The sequence below is a fragment of the Stegodyphus dumicola genome, chromosome 7 (assembly GCF_044657685.1).
Source record: "Stegodyphus dumicola isolate Sdum_Otavi_A_Nest chromosome 7, ASM4465768v1".
NCBI lineage: Eukaryota > Metazoa > Arthropoda > Arachnida > Araneae > Eresidae > Stegodyphus > Stegodyphus dumicola.
The window spans coordinates 66370106-66392267 of NC_140774.1; the positions used below are offsets into that span (position 1 = coordinate 66370106).

Sequence of the window (22162 nt, forward strand, 5' to 3'; positions counted from 1 at the left end):
TCTCGACTTTGCATGACTGCTGCTTACACATTTCGTACAACCTGTCTCTAGTAATCTACCAAGAACTTGCAGCATTCATGCCAAGGTGAGTTGCAGTTGTTCTGTAGGCGAAAGGTCTGCAATTATTGAGTAGGTGGTCTGGTCATAATGTTTTGGCTCTTCAGTGTATTTCACTGTGGTTTATAAAACACTATACTCCTTGCTGTCAACTTTTCATTAAAGTGACATTTATTTATTATTACAAGTTCATTTTGTTCACAATAAAATGTGACAATGAATGAATGTGATGTGTTTTAACGGATTATTTAGTTTTATTTCATAAAAGTTAGAGGAAAGAGCTGCTCCAAATTTTATTTATTACATAAATCTTCTAAAACCAGAGGTGGCCAGGTTTTTTCTGAATTTCATAGACATATTTTAATAGGGGTTGCACATTTTATTTGTTATATAAATGGATTATAACAACTAGTGAATTTTTATGAAAGTAGCATGTCTATTCAGTTTTCAAATATATTTAAATCAAAGCAAAATTCAACTTTCAAATGATCTCTCTTGAAATGCATTTTTCTGCTATTGTATGTCAGGCTAAGGTTGAATTTTGTTTTAATTTAAACTAGTCAAATCTCTACAAAACAGAAAAATATACATCACCATAATGTTTTTACTTGAAGCTTTAAATGAAAATAATCATTTAAATATTATGAATTATAAAGAGAAAAGTTATACAAACTGAGTGTCTTATTTATTTAAGATAAGGAAAAAGTCAATCTTAGACTGAAGTTTTCTTATAGAGCCTCAGTCAGTCTGTCTAAGGAACAGTCTACCAAGTTTTTAAAATCTAATATTAGTTTGTATCTCATCTAAACATTCTACATTTTTGTTGTCCCATGCATTTAACTTAACAAACGTCAGAGAAGTGTATCAGTTTAATATTTGATAGCAAATGCTATATAAGTAACTTTTTTCATGAAGTATTAAACTGATAATTTACTTCAAAAATAATACTAGATAATTAATAACATATTTTGTTAAATTATTAACAACAAATAGTCATTATTTATTCAACATTAATTTGAAAATAAACTGAAAAAAATAATCTGAAAGCTTTCAGATTTTACATCGCCTAAAGGAACTTGTGTGTTACTTTTATTTATTAAATGTCATGTTCTTCACACTTAAATCATAAAATTAAGTTCAACAGCAATATCGCGAAATAATTTTAAAATTAGCATATCTTTAGAATATCCAATATATGAAATAGATAATAAAACAAATTCCAGATTCAAAATTTGGGCTTCCAGATGCCCATATTTGGGTGGAAATGTACATTATTCAAAATTTGATGGCTCTAGATACCTTTGTTTTATCATAATGTGAGAAACATACTACATACATTTATGCAGATTCTTCATTATTTAATTTCTTTAAATATAATGCAGGGCTCTAATATTTGGTGGCAACAATTTGAAAAGTGAACCCACAATTATCCTGAACCAAGGCAAAATGCCAAAACGAAATTAATAGTCCATCTGGACAAATTGCCCTTTTGGACTAAAAATAAAAACTTCTATTTGAATTCATGAGGTTGGTTGTTCTTTAATTTAAATATATGATTATCTGATCCATTCCATTTCTTAGCTTAAGAAGTTTAACACAGTTATTCTTCATTTGAAAATATATTAAGCTGCTAGCAGATGAACTTAATATAGAATGAACAGCCAATTTTCAGGAAATTTTCTCTGAGATGTGTTGATGATTCATTCATTAATTTGATAATTACTAAAATATTTAGAAGGCCTAAGAACAAATATGCTTGCCATTTAAGTATTTTAACAATGAGCTAATTATGAACATCAATAATAATAAACAAATCAAGATTTTCTCTACATAAAGGTTGTAGATAGGAGTGACCACTTTAACTACCTAATGCATTTTTTGATCATTACATTTTCATAATTTCAGAATCACTATAGGTGAAAAGAGATATGATGCACTTTTTTAAAGTTTTCCGATTACAAAGAAAAATTGAAAAAAATTTGTCCCCTTTACATTTTTTACATATATTTTTATTTTTAAATCTCTTAGAATTCTACAAAAGTATAATATTAAACAATAAGTTGATTCCATTGTTTGGAAAAACACATTGTCAAAGAACAAGGAAACAAAATCCATATGATTTAAAAACAATAAATATTCTAAATTTATTTTTGAAATAAAACTAAAACCAAGCACAGAAATGGCAACTGACAATTACCTGTACATAGTTAAAGAGGTAATGTTATGCATGGTTAATATAATGAAGCCTAAGACTGTAATTTGAGACAAATTTCTTTCCACAAACTTTACACTGAAATGGACGTTCACCTGAATGTCTCTTCATATGAGTCTTCAAATTTTCTTTTTGGCTAAAACGTTTGTTACAAATTGTACATGAATGTGGCTTTTCACCACTGTGAATTAAGACATGTTTTACTAAGTTACATTTATATCTTGTAGAGTAGGTACAAACAGAACATGAGTAATAAATAATTTGACTGCATAAATTAGATGCAATGATTCCACCAGCATGTTCTGTAAATACAAGAAAAAGTTTATATTAAAAATCTTCAGAATATCAACATATATTTCACTGTACTGTAAAAGAAAATAGAGCTAATAAACAGGTGTCTGTTTGTACATCTTAAAATTTTCAAGAAAATTCTAACATTCACCAGTATCAGGTAGTACAGTAAAATAATAATTGTGATTTGGCAGTAAAATTATTGAAATTTATTCTGTAAATTAGAAAACTTTCAAAATAAATATTTTTAACTTAAATTTCATAGAATAATAGATACAATTAGATTCATCAGGAATAACTAGCAAATCCTTATTCAACAGACTTGACAACTTAGTATGTGAATATATTGCTAAATATCTTAGACGAACAAAATTTTACATAGTTAATGTTTGTACTTTTATTAAGGTTAATCAGCAAATCTTTATATTTGCAGATAATAACAAGGCCTATTTCAGGCCCATTAAGCAGTAGAACTACCACCTTACTACCTGAAATAACTTAAAATATAATAAACAACTAAAATATGAACTTAAAGTCTAGAAGCTGGTGAGATTTACCAGCTACACCAACAAAAGCACATTATTACATACTTTGTAAAATATAACACGTTACTTGCAAAACTGAATATAAAATTAGTACTTTCAGTTTTTCCAAAGAAATTCATGCTTCAAATCATGCAACACAAAAAAGTAACAATAACTTTTATTAAATCATTATGCACATGAATTTTTTTATTAGGTTAATATCTAACTATTCTAATATTTGTTTTCATGTGGAGTATTTGAATATATGTGTAAATATAAGTAATTTTTTTAATTTGTTCTCACATGGCTGTTTTGAAAAAACAAAGCAATAAACAAGATAAATTTAGTTAGCTTGCTTAATACATAAACTTTAAAATGAACAGCTCTAGCACAATTTAAATATAAACTCCATTTTATTTACACATTTAACACTGTAAAATTTAATCCGTTTTTCCAATAAAAATGTTTGAATTATGATTAACGACAAAATGAAAAATTATCCAGATTTAAGGTTATTTCTAAATAATTTAGATAATCCGGATTTGAAGTTATTTAAGAAAAAACTAATCCAAATGTTAAGAATGTTACTTGTTAAGAATGTCTTGGTAAAATCTCAAAATGTTGCAGATGTCAAATAATTCTTTTTCCCTTTAAAATTGATGCAGATTTGCAGAAGTGCTTTCAGTGATTCAACACTGTCACCCCATTTAATTGCAACTAAATGAGCACAACAGAAGGTCAAATTGACGAATTTTCACAACATACTAGCAACTAATGACGAATATGTTACTAACAACTCTAATGAAGGTGGAAAGGGAAATAAAAAGAACAAATGATGTTGTTCTCTAGGAAAAGAAACTGTAATCCATACTTATGGGTGGTATAAAGAGACTAGAATTTTGGGCACTGACCAATGCAGAAAGAATACTATCGATATGGAAAGTCTCCAGGAAATCTAATTCACCAAGTGAATATTTTTTTAATTGAATTTTTTTGCATAATTGTTGAGCTGAAAATCAAATTATTGATTTTGAAGTAAAGACTTCCTTTGACAGTTTGAAATCCTTGTTGAAAAGAAAAAGTTCGACTCTATGGCAAAGTGGAATGACCCAGATTCTAAAGGAAAATTCACTTATAAATTAATCTCAATTGTAAGTGAGAAAAGATGCCTAAGTGACAAGTATCTAAACCAAGCTTTAACTAATCATGGACACTTTCCCTTTTATTATAATAGGTTTTCGATTAAAAATTGTGCCTGTTCATGTGGCATGAGTAATGTCAATATTGAAAAATATTGTTCTAAGACTTAAATTTAATACCCTAAAGGATCTAAGTAAAAATACTGTGACTAAATTGAAATTGTCAAATTGCATAAAGTATATATCTTTAAATGAAATGAATTTATATATTGATTGTGTTTAAAATTTCCCTGTCTGTTTAAAGGAAAACTAGAATGTTTATGATATTCTGTTATTTAATTTCTTTGTATATGTAAATAACATATTTTTATGCATGCAAGTAACGTGTTATATTTTACAAAGTATGTAATAATGTGCTTTTGTTGGTGTAGCTGGTAAATCTCACCAGCTTCTAGACTTTAAGTTCATATTTTAGTTGTTTATTATATTTTAAGTTATTTCAGGTAGTAAGGTGGTAGTTCTACTGCTTAATGGGCCTGAAATAGGCCTTGTTTTAGTTTTCAATGTTTCTTTAATTAAATAGCTCCACTAAGCCCTGTTAAGCCTCTAATGGCGGTACAGGAAGTTCAACCAGTCATATAAAGTCACAGATGAATGAGGATGCGGAAAGATATATAAAAATTAAAAATCTTAAAATACTCAAAACTTCTGCAGCATCATAAAAGTAGTTATATAATGATGTAATACATACATATATATAACACTGAAAAAAATCTGAGAAATATTTTTCATTTGTGAAATCTAATACACTTTATGGCTACAAAAGAATATGCTAGAATTCCATTCCAAAACTGAATATAAAATTAGTACTTTCAGTTTTTCCAAAGAAATTCATGCTTCAAATCATGCAACACAAAAAAGTAACAATAACTTTTATTAAATCATTATGCACATGAATTTTTTTATTAGGTTAATATCTAACTATTCTAATATTTGTTTTCATGTGGAGTATTTGAATATATGTGTAAATATAAGTAATTTTTTTAATTTGTTCTCACATGGCTGTTTTGGAAAAACAAAGCAATAAACAAGATAAATTTAGTTAGCTTGCTTAATACATAAACTTTAAAATGAACAGCTCTAGCACAATTTAAATATAAACTCCATTTTATTTACACATTTAACACTGTAAAATTTAATCCGTTTTTTCAATAAAAATGTTTGAATTATGATTAACAACAAAATGAAAAATTATCCAGATTTAAGGTTATTTCTAAATAATTTAGATAATCCAGATTTGAAGTTATTTAAGAAAAAACTGATCCAAATGTTAAGAATGTCACTTCAAGTCTTTATTTTTTAAACAACAAAAAATATTAGTTTAGAGACATGAAAGCTATTATTACAAGCTAGAAACAGTTAAATTCTTAAATAAATTTTAAAAACTGTTATTTTCTCACTAGAAGATAAAATACCTGAAATTCTTCTTAAAATGTAGAATGATTTTCGGATATAAGAAGAATATTCACAGAATACACAGCAGAACTACATCAGTTTTTATGCAGTTATGACTTCAGGTAATAAAATTACTAACTGATTATCAAACATTCAGTATTTTATTTACATAAACTTAAAAACAAATGTTTAATTATAAGAATTAAATATATTTCTTAGCTAAATCAGATAATTTTTTTAATGCATAAATTTAAAAACTGTCACAGACTGAGCAGGGGACTTAATTTTTTTTCATTACTTATTTTATGTTATTTTTTAAATGGCAGATCAGTTAAATAATGGAACTTCTAAACTGAAGCACCATGGGGGAAACCATCATAGAAGTAATTACGACTACTAGCAAATCAACCAAACTACACTTTTCGAACTCAAATTTAAGCAACAGATCACAGTTAACAAGAAATAATTTTAAATTTATATTGTAATAACATATAGTTATTACAATATAAATATAAAATTTAAAAGAGAATAGCAAGAACTACAAAAAAGAAGAAAAAAAACTTTGAACCTCATAAGAAAATTTAAAAATTGAAAATAATTTAAAACTATTTTTGATCTCTGATTTTAATGTAGAAAATGCAATCATAAGATTACATAAAAATGCCTGCTGCAACTAGTTGCAACAAACAACTTTCCATTTGACTAAGAAAATTCAGCTATAGATTTAAACCTTTCAACTCATTAAGGTTTTTTAATATCATTAAAAAAATCATATTTGAAAGGAAAAAATTTAGGAATTTCAGAAGAAATTTGTTGATGAAATACTCAGATTAAAAAGAATAATTTTATACACAAACTTTCTATGAGAAGGTGCATTGGAATCTTTAGATTCTTTATCTACTTATTGGCAGACACACATCTAGAGGCATGACAATAATTTCATTTGTTAAGAATTACTACAGTATCACCACTAATCACATTCTGAAATTTCCACCGACTTGCAATATTGATTTTGAACAATGCATATTTTTTTCACTATAAATTTATACAAGGGAAAAAAAACACGCACTTTTCAGGCATTAATAAAAAAATTTGTTATATCTACAAGCGAGTTTTATTTACAGGAAAACAGAGGTTTCTTCTAAATTAAACTTTTACTAAAAGTCATGAAACTAAAAACAAAATATTAACATGTAACAACTAATAAAAATTATTACACAAATTTTTAAATAGTCAATCATTCTACATATAGCATATAATAGAGAGCTGCTTTCTAGCAAAATTCACAAATTAAAAAAAAATTATCTCCATATAGCACAGATTCATAATAATCACTCAGTGCATTAGTAATTACTTCATATGGGTAATTTGATGGTAACGAAGAGCTGCATCTTGTCTGAATTTCTTGCCACAAATGTGACATATGTAAGGACGCAATCCAGTATGTATTCTAAAATGACTTTGCAGATTTTGTTTCAAAGTAAACCCTTTATTGCATACATTACAAACAAATGGACGTTCTCCAGTGTGAATCTTTAGATGCCTATTTAAACTGCTTCTTTGACTGAAAGCTTTACAGCACAAGCCACAGGTATAAGAACTATTATCAAGCACTTGGGATTTCTGTACAGCAAGGGGAACACATACAGATGGTGAATAGCTGGAGCAAGAATACTGCACATTTTTACCACACATAACTTGAACTTCCTTTACTTCTCTTATTATAACTGAGAAGAAAAGAGAATACATTAATACTATTAGCTACAAATTTAGAACAATTTTAAATACAACACATGAATAAATTGCATTAAAAAATAACTAATCCAGAAATAATTTATTTTGAAACAGAGATTAAAGTAATAAAAATTTTCATCAATGATTGATTGACTTCCTTAATTTAAAAAGTATCAAACAGCAAATAAATCAGATAAAGGTATTAATAATTTTAACAATTCCTGTTTTGTCACTCCTACGAGTTTTTTTCAGAAAATTTTTGTTAGATGTATCAAATTATATGCAAGATCAAATACATGTCATTTCAATTAAAGTCATTAACAATGACATACCAAGCATGAACAGATAATTGAAATGTGATAACATTTCAATGACAACTGCAGCAAGACATTCATAACAGTGACTAATATAATGGCTATAACTATTGGTCTAAATTCATTTTTCAATGATAGCAAAAAGTAATTAGTACCTTTTAAAAAATAAATAAACATTAAAGTTTACCTCCTTCAAATTAAAATAAATAAAGCATAAAATTTTTCATTAAACTAAAAACATTTCATTTTAAAGTGTATGCTTCTACTCTCCAGTTCTTTCACATACGTGTAGAGTTGGTTATTTTCCAAAATCCTTCCAAATTAGCCCAATTCGTAAGCAGCACTGATAATTATAATTATTCCACAAAGGAATTTTTGCATAATTGTTTTGCATGTTTTTGTGAAAAACTTAATTTAAAAAAAATTTTTTTTAAAGTTTTATAAAGAAGCTTTTCGTCTATAAGATTTCTGAAAACTATGGTTTTCAGCAATATTTATATTCTTAAAGGTATAGTGACATTTGAAAAAGAAAATGGAAAAAAGAAGCGCATGCCATATAGCTATTGGATACTTTTCCATTTCGCCGGCGCAAATCTCGCCAAGCAGTCTTTATTGGCGACAACATACAGTACACACATAAAAAATGTTAACAAATGTTAGTTCTAAAAATTTTTTATTTTGAAGGCATAAACATTTTAACATCGTTTAAAATTCTGTAAAAAGCCAATAAATAAAGACAGTAAATTTGTAAAAAGACATTAATTTAAGAATTTACTATGCTTTCATGGTTCAGCATCCTGATTTGGTGGTTCTGATCAAAGTGATCTTATCTCACGTTAACTACACTACAAAAATCAAAGTCTTTCAGTAATTATCTACATTAATTTCAAGTTAAATCATAATTTTAAATAAAAATTTAAATGCAAGAATTATTTCAATTTGTATTATTACTCAGAAATTATGTAAAACTGCAGTGCTTTACTTCGCTACAGCATTCTCATTAGAATTGATGAATTTAATCTTTAACTTTGCCTTTTCTATATTCTCTCAGTAGAATTGATGAATTTAACCCTTGACTTTGCCTTCAGGTGAGCGGTGTGATTGCATCCTAATTGACTTAAGTACCGCGAATGGCCTTAACACTTTATGTCTCAAATTATGATATATTTAGAAAACTTGTGCAATATATTTTTTATGCTCAATTTAACTGTAGAAAGACACACAAAAATTGAGATTCATTTACAAGAATTATTTTTTATTGTAATAACACAGAATATTACACAGGACTTTAAAGTCCCGTCGGGATTTATGTTTATTACATTGCCGTTACTTCCATTAGTATGAAGAAGAGAAAATATTAAATATAAATGAAAAGTAATATATTTTTACACAATTAATTATGGTATTGATAAAAGCAGTTCTTTTTTTCATTAACACAAAGAAATACTTTGCATAATATGCACTGAGAATGTGGTCGTGACTCAATTTTTTTCGAAGTACAAAACTCGCACCGTTTCTATTTTTTACAAATACTGGCCAATGTGCACCTTTGTTTTGTTGTCTTATGTCATCAAAAACAGAAAAATTTGCTGTCTTGCGTTTTATTTGGGGGTGCTAATTTACTTATCTCACCAGCATCTCATCTAGGTCTTTCTCTTTTCCTCGAAGGCCCTTTTGACATTGTTATTAGACCTGGTGTTACCCTTCGTTTGTATTCTAGAAGGGGTATTTTATACTGTATGTCACAGTAGCAAATGTATGAGTTTACCATTGCAATTTCTATAATAATAATAATAATAAATAAATAAATAAATAAAAGACGATGTCACCACTTTTTGGCCTTTCTAGCTCTACCATATAGTGATTTTAGCATGTCACTTTTATCCACACCTCCCATATGACTGTTATAATCTCTTACTATTGTAGGAGCTGGTATATCCATAACTGAACCATCTTTTTATTTTCTTTGAATTTTACAATTTCAGTTCCATGGCAATTGGACAAGAAAAAAAACACAGCAATTGTCTTTCCATTTGAAGTATGAAATTCCTTGGTCTGTTATGCGACAGTCAAAATCACCCCTTTTCAAAGCTTTGTCTACTGCAAGAGACGGTAAACCTTTACGATTACTTTGTACAGTTCCACATGCATATATACCAACAGATTTTAAATATTCATACGATTCCACAGAGGGAAAAAAGTTATCCATCATTATGATGTGATTTTTATTTACAAGAGACTTGGTTAATTTCTGAACTATACTCCCTCCTAGACCAAATCTTTTAAATTCTGAATCATCTTTTCCCTGATATACTTCAAATTCATACATATAACCTGACATATCTGAACACACCATAGTTTGTATCCTCTTTTTATTGGTTTTTTAGGATTGTACTGCTTGAGCGTGGAGCGTCCTTTGAATAAAATCATGCTTTTGTCTATACTTTGTGTTTGATGAAGCATTCTCAGTGATTGAAAATTTTTATTTAGTTTATCCATAAGTGGTCTAATTTTATACAGTCTATCAGTATTTTGCTTTGGTATTACTTCATTGTCATTTACATGCAAGTTACCTAATATCTGGAAATATATTAGTTACATATTTCGTGAAAGAGTATCAGGAACAACAGGTACAGTATAATCTATATCATTGCTCCAATAATTTCGTACTCGAGGTAAACGGTGGTAGCTAAATAGCATATTTAGTAGGATTTTATATATGCTAAATAGCATATTAAAATCCATAAAATTCCTCTTTAAAAATAGGCTTTATATTCCTTTGTTTTTGATTTGAATAGAGGTTTGTTTGAAATACAATATTACTTATAATTTCATCATCTAAAAATGTTTTAAAAAAAATCGGTACGCAATGTTTTACCTTCGAAAGCTGATGCACATGCTCCATGGGATAAGCTAAATATAGGGACAGTTGATGTACAATCTCTTTTCTTCCAAATTCTTTTTGGTGTCATTTCTTCACTTTCAGTGTCTTCACTTGAATCGCTTTCAGAGTCTGAAATTTTATGAATGTTTGTCGTATTTAAACTTTGATTATTTGTTTTATTTTGCTCTGGTGAATCTTCGTCAGAACTACTGTCCTCTTCTGATGTTTCAACATCAGATGGTAATTCATGCCAGATAATTTTAATTTCTTCCTGCGTCAAGCCTTTTCTTCGTCTATACATTATTCTAAAAAAAAAAAAAAAAAAAAAACAGAAATCGAAAGTATTTTGTAAAAGGGAGAAAAACTATTTTATTTAAATTTAGATACCATATTTTATACAATAATGGATTTATACATAAAAGTAGTAGAACATAGAATTAACCTATTAGTGGGCAATTGTTATGTGAAACAATCACTGTTAATTACCACTACCGTATATACGGTACCTATCGTAAAATATGAACATGAAATAAATCGTAACATTTCTATCTAGCTAACAGTTTCTACAATTAGTGATTAATAGTAAATGTCTTTATTCACTGTTTTCATCACTGGAATCCTCGCAGCTCTTTTCGTCAGACGCAGATTCATTTCTTCTTTCCTCCTCATCATCATCGTCATCCTCGGCGTTCTAGAGCTCGTCATCTTCACTGCCATTCAATGAATTTGAAATGCAGCATTTCTTGAAAGATTTCACAATCTTTGGTGCTTCGATGCTTTTCCAGACAACAGAAATTCAGTGCAACAATGTGCGATGCAGCACGCTTAATTTTTCCTGTTGGGGTCAATTCGCTGTCATCGGCGAACTTTGCACTCAAATCTAATGCGCACCCCAATTTTGAATACTACATTTGGCCGAAAACGATGCGCATTAGATTCGCGTAAATACGGTATTCAACAAAACACAGCACAAAATCTGAGATCAGGAACTGCTGGAAATCTAAACAATTTCGGATTTTAGATAATTTAAACCCAGCAAGATAATATGAAAATTTATAAAATTAAAATCATGAAATAATTTTCTACGAAGCAATAAGCATTAAGGGAATCAAAATTTACCAAAAAAAATCAATATCTACATGTTCGTTTTATTAAACATTCTTTCAATGTAGTTTTTTAAGCTTCTTCCTTTTTTTTTTTTTTTGTGTGTATTCATACCTTCTTTTTAATTTTGCAGATAAACACAATTTCTTGTTCAATTATAAAAGTCCACTGTTCAGTACTGGAATTGTCATGCCTTGAATTCCACTAAACTGTCAACGGAAAACTTTTCATTTCCTAAAACCTTTCTGTCACTTTCTTCACTCTCAGTAGTGATATTTTCTGGATTTAAAAACCATATGACAGATCTTGCCATCCTTTGATTGACTGATAATCGGTGTACTGTCATTGCAATGGGAAATTTCTGTTTTATCATCTTAATTTATAATCACTTCTCCACAATTCTTAAAAATTCCCATAAACTGGAGAATTTTGCCTTCTAGGGCGTTTAAAATCTATGTCAAAATAACTTTAAAATTTACATCAAAATAATATAATTTTGATTAATTTTGAAAACGTAATTTAAGCCCAAATAGCACTGCAGCTCCTACAGAAAGCTAGTACCAAACATGCTTCCGCTCAGCAGATCCTACCTACTACAGCTCCAAAATTAGAATATCTTTTCATCATAAACGAAAACTTTAATAGATTTAACAATACTAGCTGGCAAAAAATAATAATCTGGGTCAAATTAGGAAGTTAAGGAAGAGCACAATTTGCTTTGCTAACTGAACTGAAGTTCTTCAGAATCTGATTCTTTCTTTTCTTCTCACTACTTTCTTAAAAAATGACAATCCTTTTTAGCATCTTCTTAAAAAATTACTATATCTTAGGATTTCGCATTTTGTTTAGGTCAAACAGTAAAATGTTCTCTACAGGAAGTGTAGTCGTAGCTAACATTAATCAATATATAACTCCTTAAACGAAAGCGAAATGCAAAGCTGCTACACAAGTGGCATTATCTGATGACCTTCAATATATTAAAAATAAAGGAGTAATTATTCAAATATTGGCCTTTACTCACAAAATTGGACTCACCACCTTATTGCTTCATGGACTTTCCTCAATTTTATATTACTGCTTACTAAATAATATCTAAGCTTTGTGTTGCTTTTCCCCAAGATTATGTACCCAAGGCTCTCTCCAGAAGCCACATCCACCAAATCTGGTTGCTGGCCTCTCTCTCCAACCGAACTTTACTCCTGACCAGTGTTGGTGGTCTAGATGTCCAGATATGAGATCAACCCAGATACTGGATGTCCGAATTTCAGACTTTGTGCTGTACTTCACAGTATTAAAATATTTAAAAAACACTACACATTGACAAAAAAATTAACAAAAAAATCTAAATACACTTTCATTAAAAAAAATATATTCACACATAAAAAATAGCAATACAAAAAGGGGAAAAAAATTATTTTTATTTTAAATGCAATTTTCTAATTAATGAGCATTTTACAGTGATATAATATTCCAAAACACAAATTTCATTTTGCATTTTTTTTTTTTATTTTTTTTAGAAAACTAGTCAATACATTTTAATATTAAGAAACGAAATAAGATCTGGTTGTAGGTTTAACAAGTCCTTAATTCTATGGCCATTAAGATTTATAGATAAATCACCAAAAAGCACACACGGGAACTCAATAAACTTATGTTTTTGCCAGGAAAGAAAATACACACATTTCAGAAAATAGATATAAAAAGATTACTCATTATCAAAACCATCTAATAATTAGAAGGGTTGGGGTTAAAAAAAAGTAAAACTTTTATTCCAAAACAATTTTCTTATCAAATATTTCAAAATACTGAAAAATCAACTTTCATGCTGAACTATTATAATAATCAAATATCAACTGCATCTTCGTATACAGCTTTCATATAAGAAAATAATCACTTCAAAAGCAAACTATTCAAAATGAATGTTCAGTGAATTTTGAATAGTCAGGCTGCTATGTAGACAGAAGAAATTGCATTAGAAATTTTGTGTTTACAGAAATATTTTAGGATTCAAAATGATGAAAATTTTCTGATTTTATTTTAATCATTTTTTTTTATCTACCTGGCATAAAATGTAATTATTTTGCTTTTTTATTTGTTACCACTATCAATACACTTTTACTATTAAAAAGAAATATATTTCACAGTTGACTTCTGAAATTCCTACTCTGCTTTACTTTAACAGAGCATGCCAGTTATTCACAACTTATAATTACAGTAAAATCTTACTTGACCAAAATGGTAAACAGAAACAACCATATTCATGATGGTGCTATTTTGAGTGTATAATTAAATGCATTTTTAAACCCTGTTTCAAAGTAAAACTTTTATTACATATACTACACACATATGGACGTTTTCCTTCATGAAATCTCATATGAGTTCTGAGGTTATCCTCCCTTATAAAGCCTTTACTACATACAGTGCATGAAAATGCACGTTCTCCAGTATGGATTTTTAAATGTCTGTGCAAATTTCCTTTCAGACTAAAGATTTTCTGGCACACTTGACAGGTATACGCATGACTACCAGGATGCTGAACTTGCTGCAGCAGATGATGATCATCAGATGATAGAAAAGTCTTATTAGAGTAGGAGAAGGATATTCTTTCACCATACATCATTTTAAGATTATTTCTTTCTTTTAGAAGTTCTAAAGAGAAAAATAAATGAAATAAAATTAAAACAAAAAGTCCTTTTAACCTATAATGTGTAATCAGGGTGAAAAACAGTAACAAATATATTAATAAACATCACTACTTTGGAAGTACCTTTTCCTCAGATAATAATAATAATACTCATAATTTTAACTACAACTTTAATCTGCATGAAAGAAGTAATTAATAACAATAATGAATTCTTAACAATAACAAAGCCTTTTAATGATGGATGATGGAAATGATAAGCAGGTTAAACAGAGTGACTGTTTTATAAGATGAGAAAAGCAAAGCAAAAAATCAAAACTTTTCACTCAATTGAAATAATTTATTTATTAACAATTATAGACATTAATTTCAATATATACTAAAATGACTTCATTCTGCCAATTTTTTATTCCACATGTAAAATATCCTTGCTAAAAATTAATATTTAATTTTAAAAAACTTGTAATTTTAACAAATAACTAATTCCATTCTATAGAATGATAAAGACAAGAAATTCTGATGCTTATAATGTTATGCATATTAGAACTGAAAATACACACATTTAAAGTAAAATCTGTAAATCTAGACAAATCAACTAAGTTCTCACAATGCTTTTTACTGTTACCGTAACATTAAAAACAATTATCAATTTTTGGAATATGCAAATACAGATTAAAATAAAAAAGCTTTACATCCACAGATCTGACTCATATTCACAAAGCTTTCTCTTTTCCATTTTATTTGTCAGTGGAAAAAATGAATAAAATTAAACTCAAGTTTGTACTCATCAAAAGGAAAAAGCTATAAAAAAATGTTTAATTTAAAAGAAGTTTCCCTATAATGCTAAAAAAATCAGCAGTTCTTTAGATGGTAGGGATACTTACCTTAAGCTGATTTATAAGCCAAATTTTAAGCCTTGATACTGAAGGTTTGTTAGATATCTATGAATTGGCTTGCAATATTTCCATAAATTACACGCATGCAGTAAACTTACCTGCATGCAGTTTGACTTGGAGTTTTTAAGATGTGTCATGCATGGCCATCATATATGATGGAGGTTGAGCAGCATACAATCAGGGAGATGCCTCTGAGCCATTCAAAATAGTTTGTCAATGTCCTTTCATAAAAACACGATTGAATAAAAAGAAATTAAATTTTATAATCTTTAGATTTTAGTTGATTACTAAAATATGCACTTTCAAACTCTTGCAAATAGCAGTTAGAAGAATTAGAGTACTAAAAATATCCACTGTTTGTATTAATTTGTAAATCAATTCTTTCTATAACTTTAAAATTTTAAATCAAAGCTGAAATCAAATTTAACTATAATGATAAAAATGTGAATACCTACAAATAAGGAACAAAAAACTACTACTATTTTATCAAGTTGCAGTAGAAATTGATAGGTACAGTACAAAGTCCGAAATCCGGACTCGTCGGGACTTTGGTGATTCCGGACTTGGGGTTTTCCTGATATTAGATCATCAGTTTAAATCTAGTAAGATCTAGTAAAATGGTATGTAGAAATTATAAAACTAAAAATATGAAATCATCATTTATGAAATAATGAAGTATTTATGATATAATGGTATCAAAATTTACAAAAAAAAAAAAAAAAAAAAAAAAAAAAAAAAAAGCTTAACATTTATTTGTTTACCTTATTAAACATTTCTTTCAATACAAGTTGTTTCGTTTTTTGTGCTAATACTTTCTCTTTAATTCTGTAGATAGACATAATCTCTTGTTCAGTTACATTGTTGAAGTCCTGTAACTGCTGTTTCGAGAATTCCGACCGACTTGTCAATCGAAATTTTCTTGTTTTCAGTAACTTCTCTGTCACTTTCTTCACTATCGGCAGCAGTACTTTCTGGATCTACAACCATACTACAGATTTCGCCATTCATTAATTGATTGATGATTGAGAAGAATTGTCCTCACAATGAAAAATTTCTTTCATATCATCTTCATTTATTACCGCTTCTCCACATTTCTTCACAAAATCCGTTAATTGGAAAATTCACCTTTGCTTTGCGATATCCAAAAACATTTAAAATTAGCAGCTATCATCATCAAATTTAGCTATCTTTCACTATACATATTTGGCTATGCATCATGAGCTTGGCGACTAATGACAAGTTGTTTCGTTAAATTTTATCTTGCTTCTATTGTGCACTGAGGCAATTAAGCCTGAATTGTATCAGTTTAGTTATTTATTATACTTACGCCTATTTCTTGCACATGCTTTAGTCTTATCAGAGTTCTGAATACATAAATTCAAACATATATTTAAGTCTAATTGAAGACCGGCACTAGATATCTTACCACCTGATGCAGTCTCTGCGAGTTTTAAATTCTGTGACTCGGTGCGGCCATATGAGCTCTGGCACTGGTTCTGGGTTTATGTGAATAACAAATCAATTATTCTCAATTAAAATAGCCCTAAATGTAATCTTTGGGTGTATGAATATCATCAACAAAATCTATTTTTAGCATATAGAAAGAAATTTTTGGTAATTTTTTCATCATCAGCATTTTTTAGCACATTTAACTTAAATCTGTAATCATCGCCAAGCATAATGTCAACATAAAAGGTTACCATACTCCTTTATTATTCAATTACTAACATAAAAAATTGTTTAGGCATCGCTACTTGAGTCATTACTCAAGTTGTCATGCTTTGATAAACATGTGGTGATAAAAGGAAAGTACAATAAATAATGATTCGACAGGTTGGTGTCAAATCAACGATGTATCTATGTGGAATGTTTCAGTTTGAGATATGTGCCAAGCAGATATGCAGCAAGAGAGCCAAATTACTGATCATAAAAATTTATGCTAAAAATGATTGTTTCTTCAATAACAAGGTATTTTATTGTGTCGAAATGAAACTAAGAATCAGAACTCTCTAGATGTTTTATTATGCACAGATAGGGGAATCAAATGTGCATACGCAAAGCCTACGAGAAAAACAGTGTTGGTGATTTTGAAGTCCAGATTTTAGATCATTCCAGATAACGGACGGCCAGATTTCAGACTTTGTACTGTATTATTAAAAATTTTAAACTTAAAACTTATCTCATATTGAACCTTTGCTCTTTTGAAATACAGTTTACCTCACATCATCTGCATATATATATATATTTTAATTCTCATATGGCTTATTTAGCTTTCTAAGCCATTTTGCATGCAAACTAATTCTATTTGATCAGTCTTGTTCACATCAAAAGTGTTGTTACGAAGAACACAGAAAATATATAAATCAAATATATTTAAAACAGTTCGTTCAGTTGCGGGCCTGCCTCTACCCGAGGCTGGGTGCATTATGAATAAAGACAAAAAAATTCTTAATAAATCATTCTTTATTTCCATCAAAACAGTATCACTCTTCCGAGATCAGCTTTCGTTCGTCCACACGCAAAACCATTCGAAAACACTCTTACCTGAATTCTCAAGACTTAATAAGAGATTAAAGTATAGAACTAAATTGTTAAATGATCTGAGACAACGATTTAGAAAAGAATACCTTAGTCAACTGGTTCAAATGCATAATGAAAAGCGATCTCGGGAACCTGTAGTAGGAGAAATAGTACTGATGGGGGATGATAACAAAAAACGTTTATTTTGGCCTTTAGCCCGAATTACAGAATTGATCCCTGGACGTGATGGAAAGATTCGTACGGTTAAACTTAAGACCCGGCATGGAATAGTTATACGACCAATACAACGCATCTTTCCTCTGGAGATACAGTCCAATGATAGAAACATAATTCCTGATAAGAAACTGGGTGCAGAGGAGTCTAATTCTAGTGCTGGGTGTACGTTAAAAAGGGGAATTGCACCTGATAAAATGGTGATGCAACAATATTCCTCCTCTGGACGACTTGTAAAAGTTCCAAAAAGACTTGATCTTTTAAATAATGTTTGTTATGAGTTTGAGACTCAACCTGAGTCTCAAGGGGCCGAGGATGTTGTGAAATGAACTGAAGTAATAACCGGCGCGAGGCGCTGCTGTTTTGTGACGTCAGCCTGCGTGCTGAATGTTTTCGAATCTTTTTGAGTGTGGACGAACGAAATCTGAGCTCGGAAGAGTGATACTGTTTTGATGGAAATAAAGAATGATTTATTAAGAATTTTTTTGTCTTTATTCATAATGCACCCAGCCTCGGGTAGAGGCAGGCCCGCAACTGAACGAACTGTTTTAAATATATTTGATTTATATATTTTCTGTGTTCTTCGTAACATAGTGGTACCCTCGGCGGGACCGGGTGCTTTGAATTAGAATTTTCCGATTGAACTTTTGATATTGAATTTCGATTTTGAATATACTTTGAAGATGGATTTGATCGCTTTAAAGGCCCAAAGAAAAGGACTTAGAATTGCGTTTACGCAAACCTCAAGAAAAACCGAAAGTGAATTAACTAAAGAAGTAAGAGATTTAAAAATACTTTCGATTTTGAAGTGTCAACTTTGTGATAAATTCCAGAGACTTGACGTATGCCAGAGTGCTATATCGCAGCAAATTCTGCAGACTGAAGATGGAGAAAAATTATTTAGTGATGATTTTCAAGAAGCGGAGAATTATCGAGATAAGTTTCTAGAACAGTGTGCTCAAATAGATGCGGAAATACAAGCCTCTTCTCCTTCAAATAATTCCGAATCTAGGAAATTTAAATTGCCTAAAATTGAGCTTAAAAAATTCAGTGGTGAAGCTAAAGATTACCTGACTTTTTGGAGTCAGTTCCAGAAAATCCACGATGACAAAAGTATCGCCGATGAAGATAAAATGCAGTATTTATTGCAGGCCATGGAACCCAAATCGAAAGCAGAACGCCTAGTCCTTAGCTTCCCGGCAGTTAATTATCCTAAAGCCATCGAACAACTAAAAGAGCGCTTTGGACGCGAAGATTTACTTGTGCAAATCTATGTGAGAGACTTGTTAAGCCTAGTGATGAAGAACGCTGTAACCGGAAGAGCAAAAACGGATCTACCCTCCCTGTATGATGAACTAGAAGGAAAATTGCGAGCGTTGGAAAGTTTGGGAAGAACCCAAGAAAAATATGGGGATTTTTTGACCCCCTTAGTGGAAAGTTGCTTACCAGAAGAAGTACTGATGGCATGGGAAAGAAGCAGAAATCACGACTCCGTTGAAACTAAAGGGAATCGATCTTTGAAATATTTAATGAATTTCTTAAAACAGGAAGTTAAGGGGGAAGAGATGGTTCTCCTCGCAAGAACTGGTTTCGCTTCCCAACAGAACCATCGAAAGAAAGATTATAACCACGAACAGGTAAAGCAAAATGATCCCGTAACAGCATCAGCTCTAGTAAGTCTTGAGAATTCAGGTAAGAGTGTTCCGAACTGCAATTTTTGTGAAAAGAAACATTTTAGTGAAAAATGTTACTCTGCAAAAAAAATGACTTTAGCTGAAAAACAACAATTGTTGAAAAAAGGTGCTTGTTTTTCTTGTCTGAAAAGAGCGAGTCATATTAGTAAATTTTGTCCTTTCAAAGGTAAGTTAAGTTGTTCTATTTGCAAAAGTTGTAATCATTTTGATGTAATGTGAAATCAAAAGCTAAAAAATAATGATCAGATAAATGTTTCAAAAGAGAGTTCTCTTTCTAACTGTAGCAGAAGCGAAACTGTATTTTTGCAAACGCTTTGCGTTCGAATTCGGTGTCAAGGTCGCGAGAAAATTATTCGCTGCATAATTGATAGCGGAAGCCAAAGTAGCTACGTTAGTGAAAATATGATGAGTCAGCTTAAAGCATCTCCACTTCGGGAGGAGACAGTTATACATGCACTGTTTGGGGGGGGGACGAAACGAAACCTAAACAGCATGAAGTGTTTTCGGTCGAGGTCAGCAATTTAAAAGGAACATTCGCATGTAGTTTTGAGGCATTATCGGAAAAAAAGATTTGCGGTTTTATTCCTAAGGTTAAAGATAAAGAGATTTTGAATGAATTAAAAGAAAAAGAAATCGAATTTTCTGATCCATTGCGAAAGGAAATTGAAATTAACCTTTTTTAATCGGAGCAGATGTTATAGGAAAGTTATTGACGGGAAATTCTATTGAATTACAGTCCGGGGTAACGGCTGTCGAAACGAAACTTGGGTGGACGGTATTTGGCAAACGAAATTCGGGTGAAAAGGATAATATTTTGAAAACATTTTCAATGCATGTCAGGAGAATTCCTCTGAATGAGTTATGGGAACTTGAAAAAATAGGAATATGCGCTCCAAACGAAACTGTTAAAATGAATGAAAGTTTTAATTTATCTGAATTTGAGAACAAAATGAAAATTCTTCCAGATGGAAGATATGAAGTAGAACTTCCGTGGAAATGTGATACGACACATTTAACCGATAATAAAGAATTATCCTGGAAAAGGTATCAAAAGATGATCTATAAACTCAGATGTAGTAAATTTTTCGATGATTATCAAAATGTGTTCAAGGAATGGGAAAGGTTGAATATTATTGAACGCGTACCAGAAAACGAATTGAATAATGAATGTCATTATTTGCCGCATAGGCCTGTAATCAAATTAGGAAGTGAAACCACGAAAATTCATCCTGTTTTTGACGCTTCTGCATCTGAGAAAGGGAGACTCTCTTTGAACGAATGTTTGTGTAAAGGAATAAATCTTATTGAATTAATACCTGATATTATAGATCGTTTTAGAATGTATCCGATTGGTATTAGTGCCGATATTGAAAGGGCTTTTTTAATGTTATCCGTCGCATCTAAAGATAGAGATTTTCTCAGATTTTTTTTCCCATGCAATGAAGAGCAATTAATTTATAGGCATTGCAGAGTTGTGTTTGGAGTTTCTTCGAGCCCCTACTTGTTGAACGCATCTATAATGCATCTATTAGAAAACTGTCCACGTCAATATAGTGAAGTTGCTCAAAAATTGAAATCGTCATTTTATGTGGATAATTGTTTATCTAGTGTTTTTAGTATTGATGAACAGTTTACGTTTATTGAACATTCCAAATTAATCATGTCAAATGGATGTTTTAACTTGCGCGGTTTTGAAAGCAATGTGGCTGGTACAAATGTTGACAAACATTCAGGGGATACTTCCGTTTTGGGGGTAATTTGGAATTTGGATAATGATACGCTGAGGTGCTGCACAGACACAGATACATTGACCTGTGATACAAAAATCACAAAGAGGACAATTTTGGCAATTGTGCAGACAATTTTTGACCCTATTGGTTTATTAACGCCAACTACATTGCTTCCAAAACTGTTGTTGCAAAAATTGTGGAAAGTGAAAATTGCATGGGATGATGAATTGTCTCCGAATGATGTAAATATATTTTTGAACTGGTTTAAAGAACTTAATGTTTTGAAAGATGTTACTTTGCCTCGATACTTGTTTATCAATGACACGTCTGAACTACATGTATTTGTGGATGCTTGCAAGGGGGCGTATGCAGCGTGCATCTTTGTTCGATCAATATTTAATTCTGAAGTAAAAATAAATCTCGTACGGGCGAAGTCTAGAGTATCGCCTTTGAAATCTTTAAGCATTCCTCGCTTAGAATTAATGGCCTGTTGTATAGGTTCTAGACTTGCAAATTCTATTATCAAAGCTCTCAGTTTGCCCGATTTAAAAGTTACCTTCTGGTCTGATTCAACCACTGCCTTTTGGTGGATAACAGAGCAAGGAAATTGGTTCGTTTTCGTCGAAAATAGGGTTAAAGAGATTCGAGAGTTGACGCGAGGTCATTCATGGAGACATATCCCAGGGAAACTAAATATTGCCGACTTGTTGTCGCGCGGATGTTTTGCGAAGCA

The 22162-nt window shown here is 30.3% G+C and overlaps 1 protein-coding gene across 6 annotated transcripts in view; it reads right to left on the minus strand.

Annotated features, from left to right (window-relative positions):
- Positions 1-207: 207 nt before the first annotated feature.
- Positions 208-22162, minus strand: part of LOC118183590 (uncharacterized) — an 83273-nt gene continuing 61318 nt past the window's right edge. For 3 of the 6 annotated variants that reach the window (XM_085820374.1, XM_085820373.1, XM_085820375.1), the window contains 3 exons: positions 10605-14363; positions 7033-7405; positions 208-2571 (listed from right to left, as the gene is read on the minus strand). In XM_085820374.1, the coding sequence (XP_085676500.1) occupies positions 2544-2571; positions 7033-7405; positions 10605-10911 (708 nt within the window). In that variant the 5' untranslated portion in view covers positions 10912-14363 and the 3' untranslated portion in view covers positions 208-2543. The other 3 variants (XM_085820372.1, XM_085820376.1, XM_085820377.1) reach the window with 3 other exon arrangements.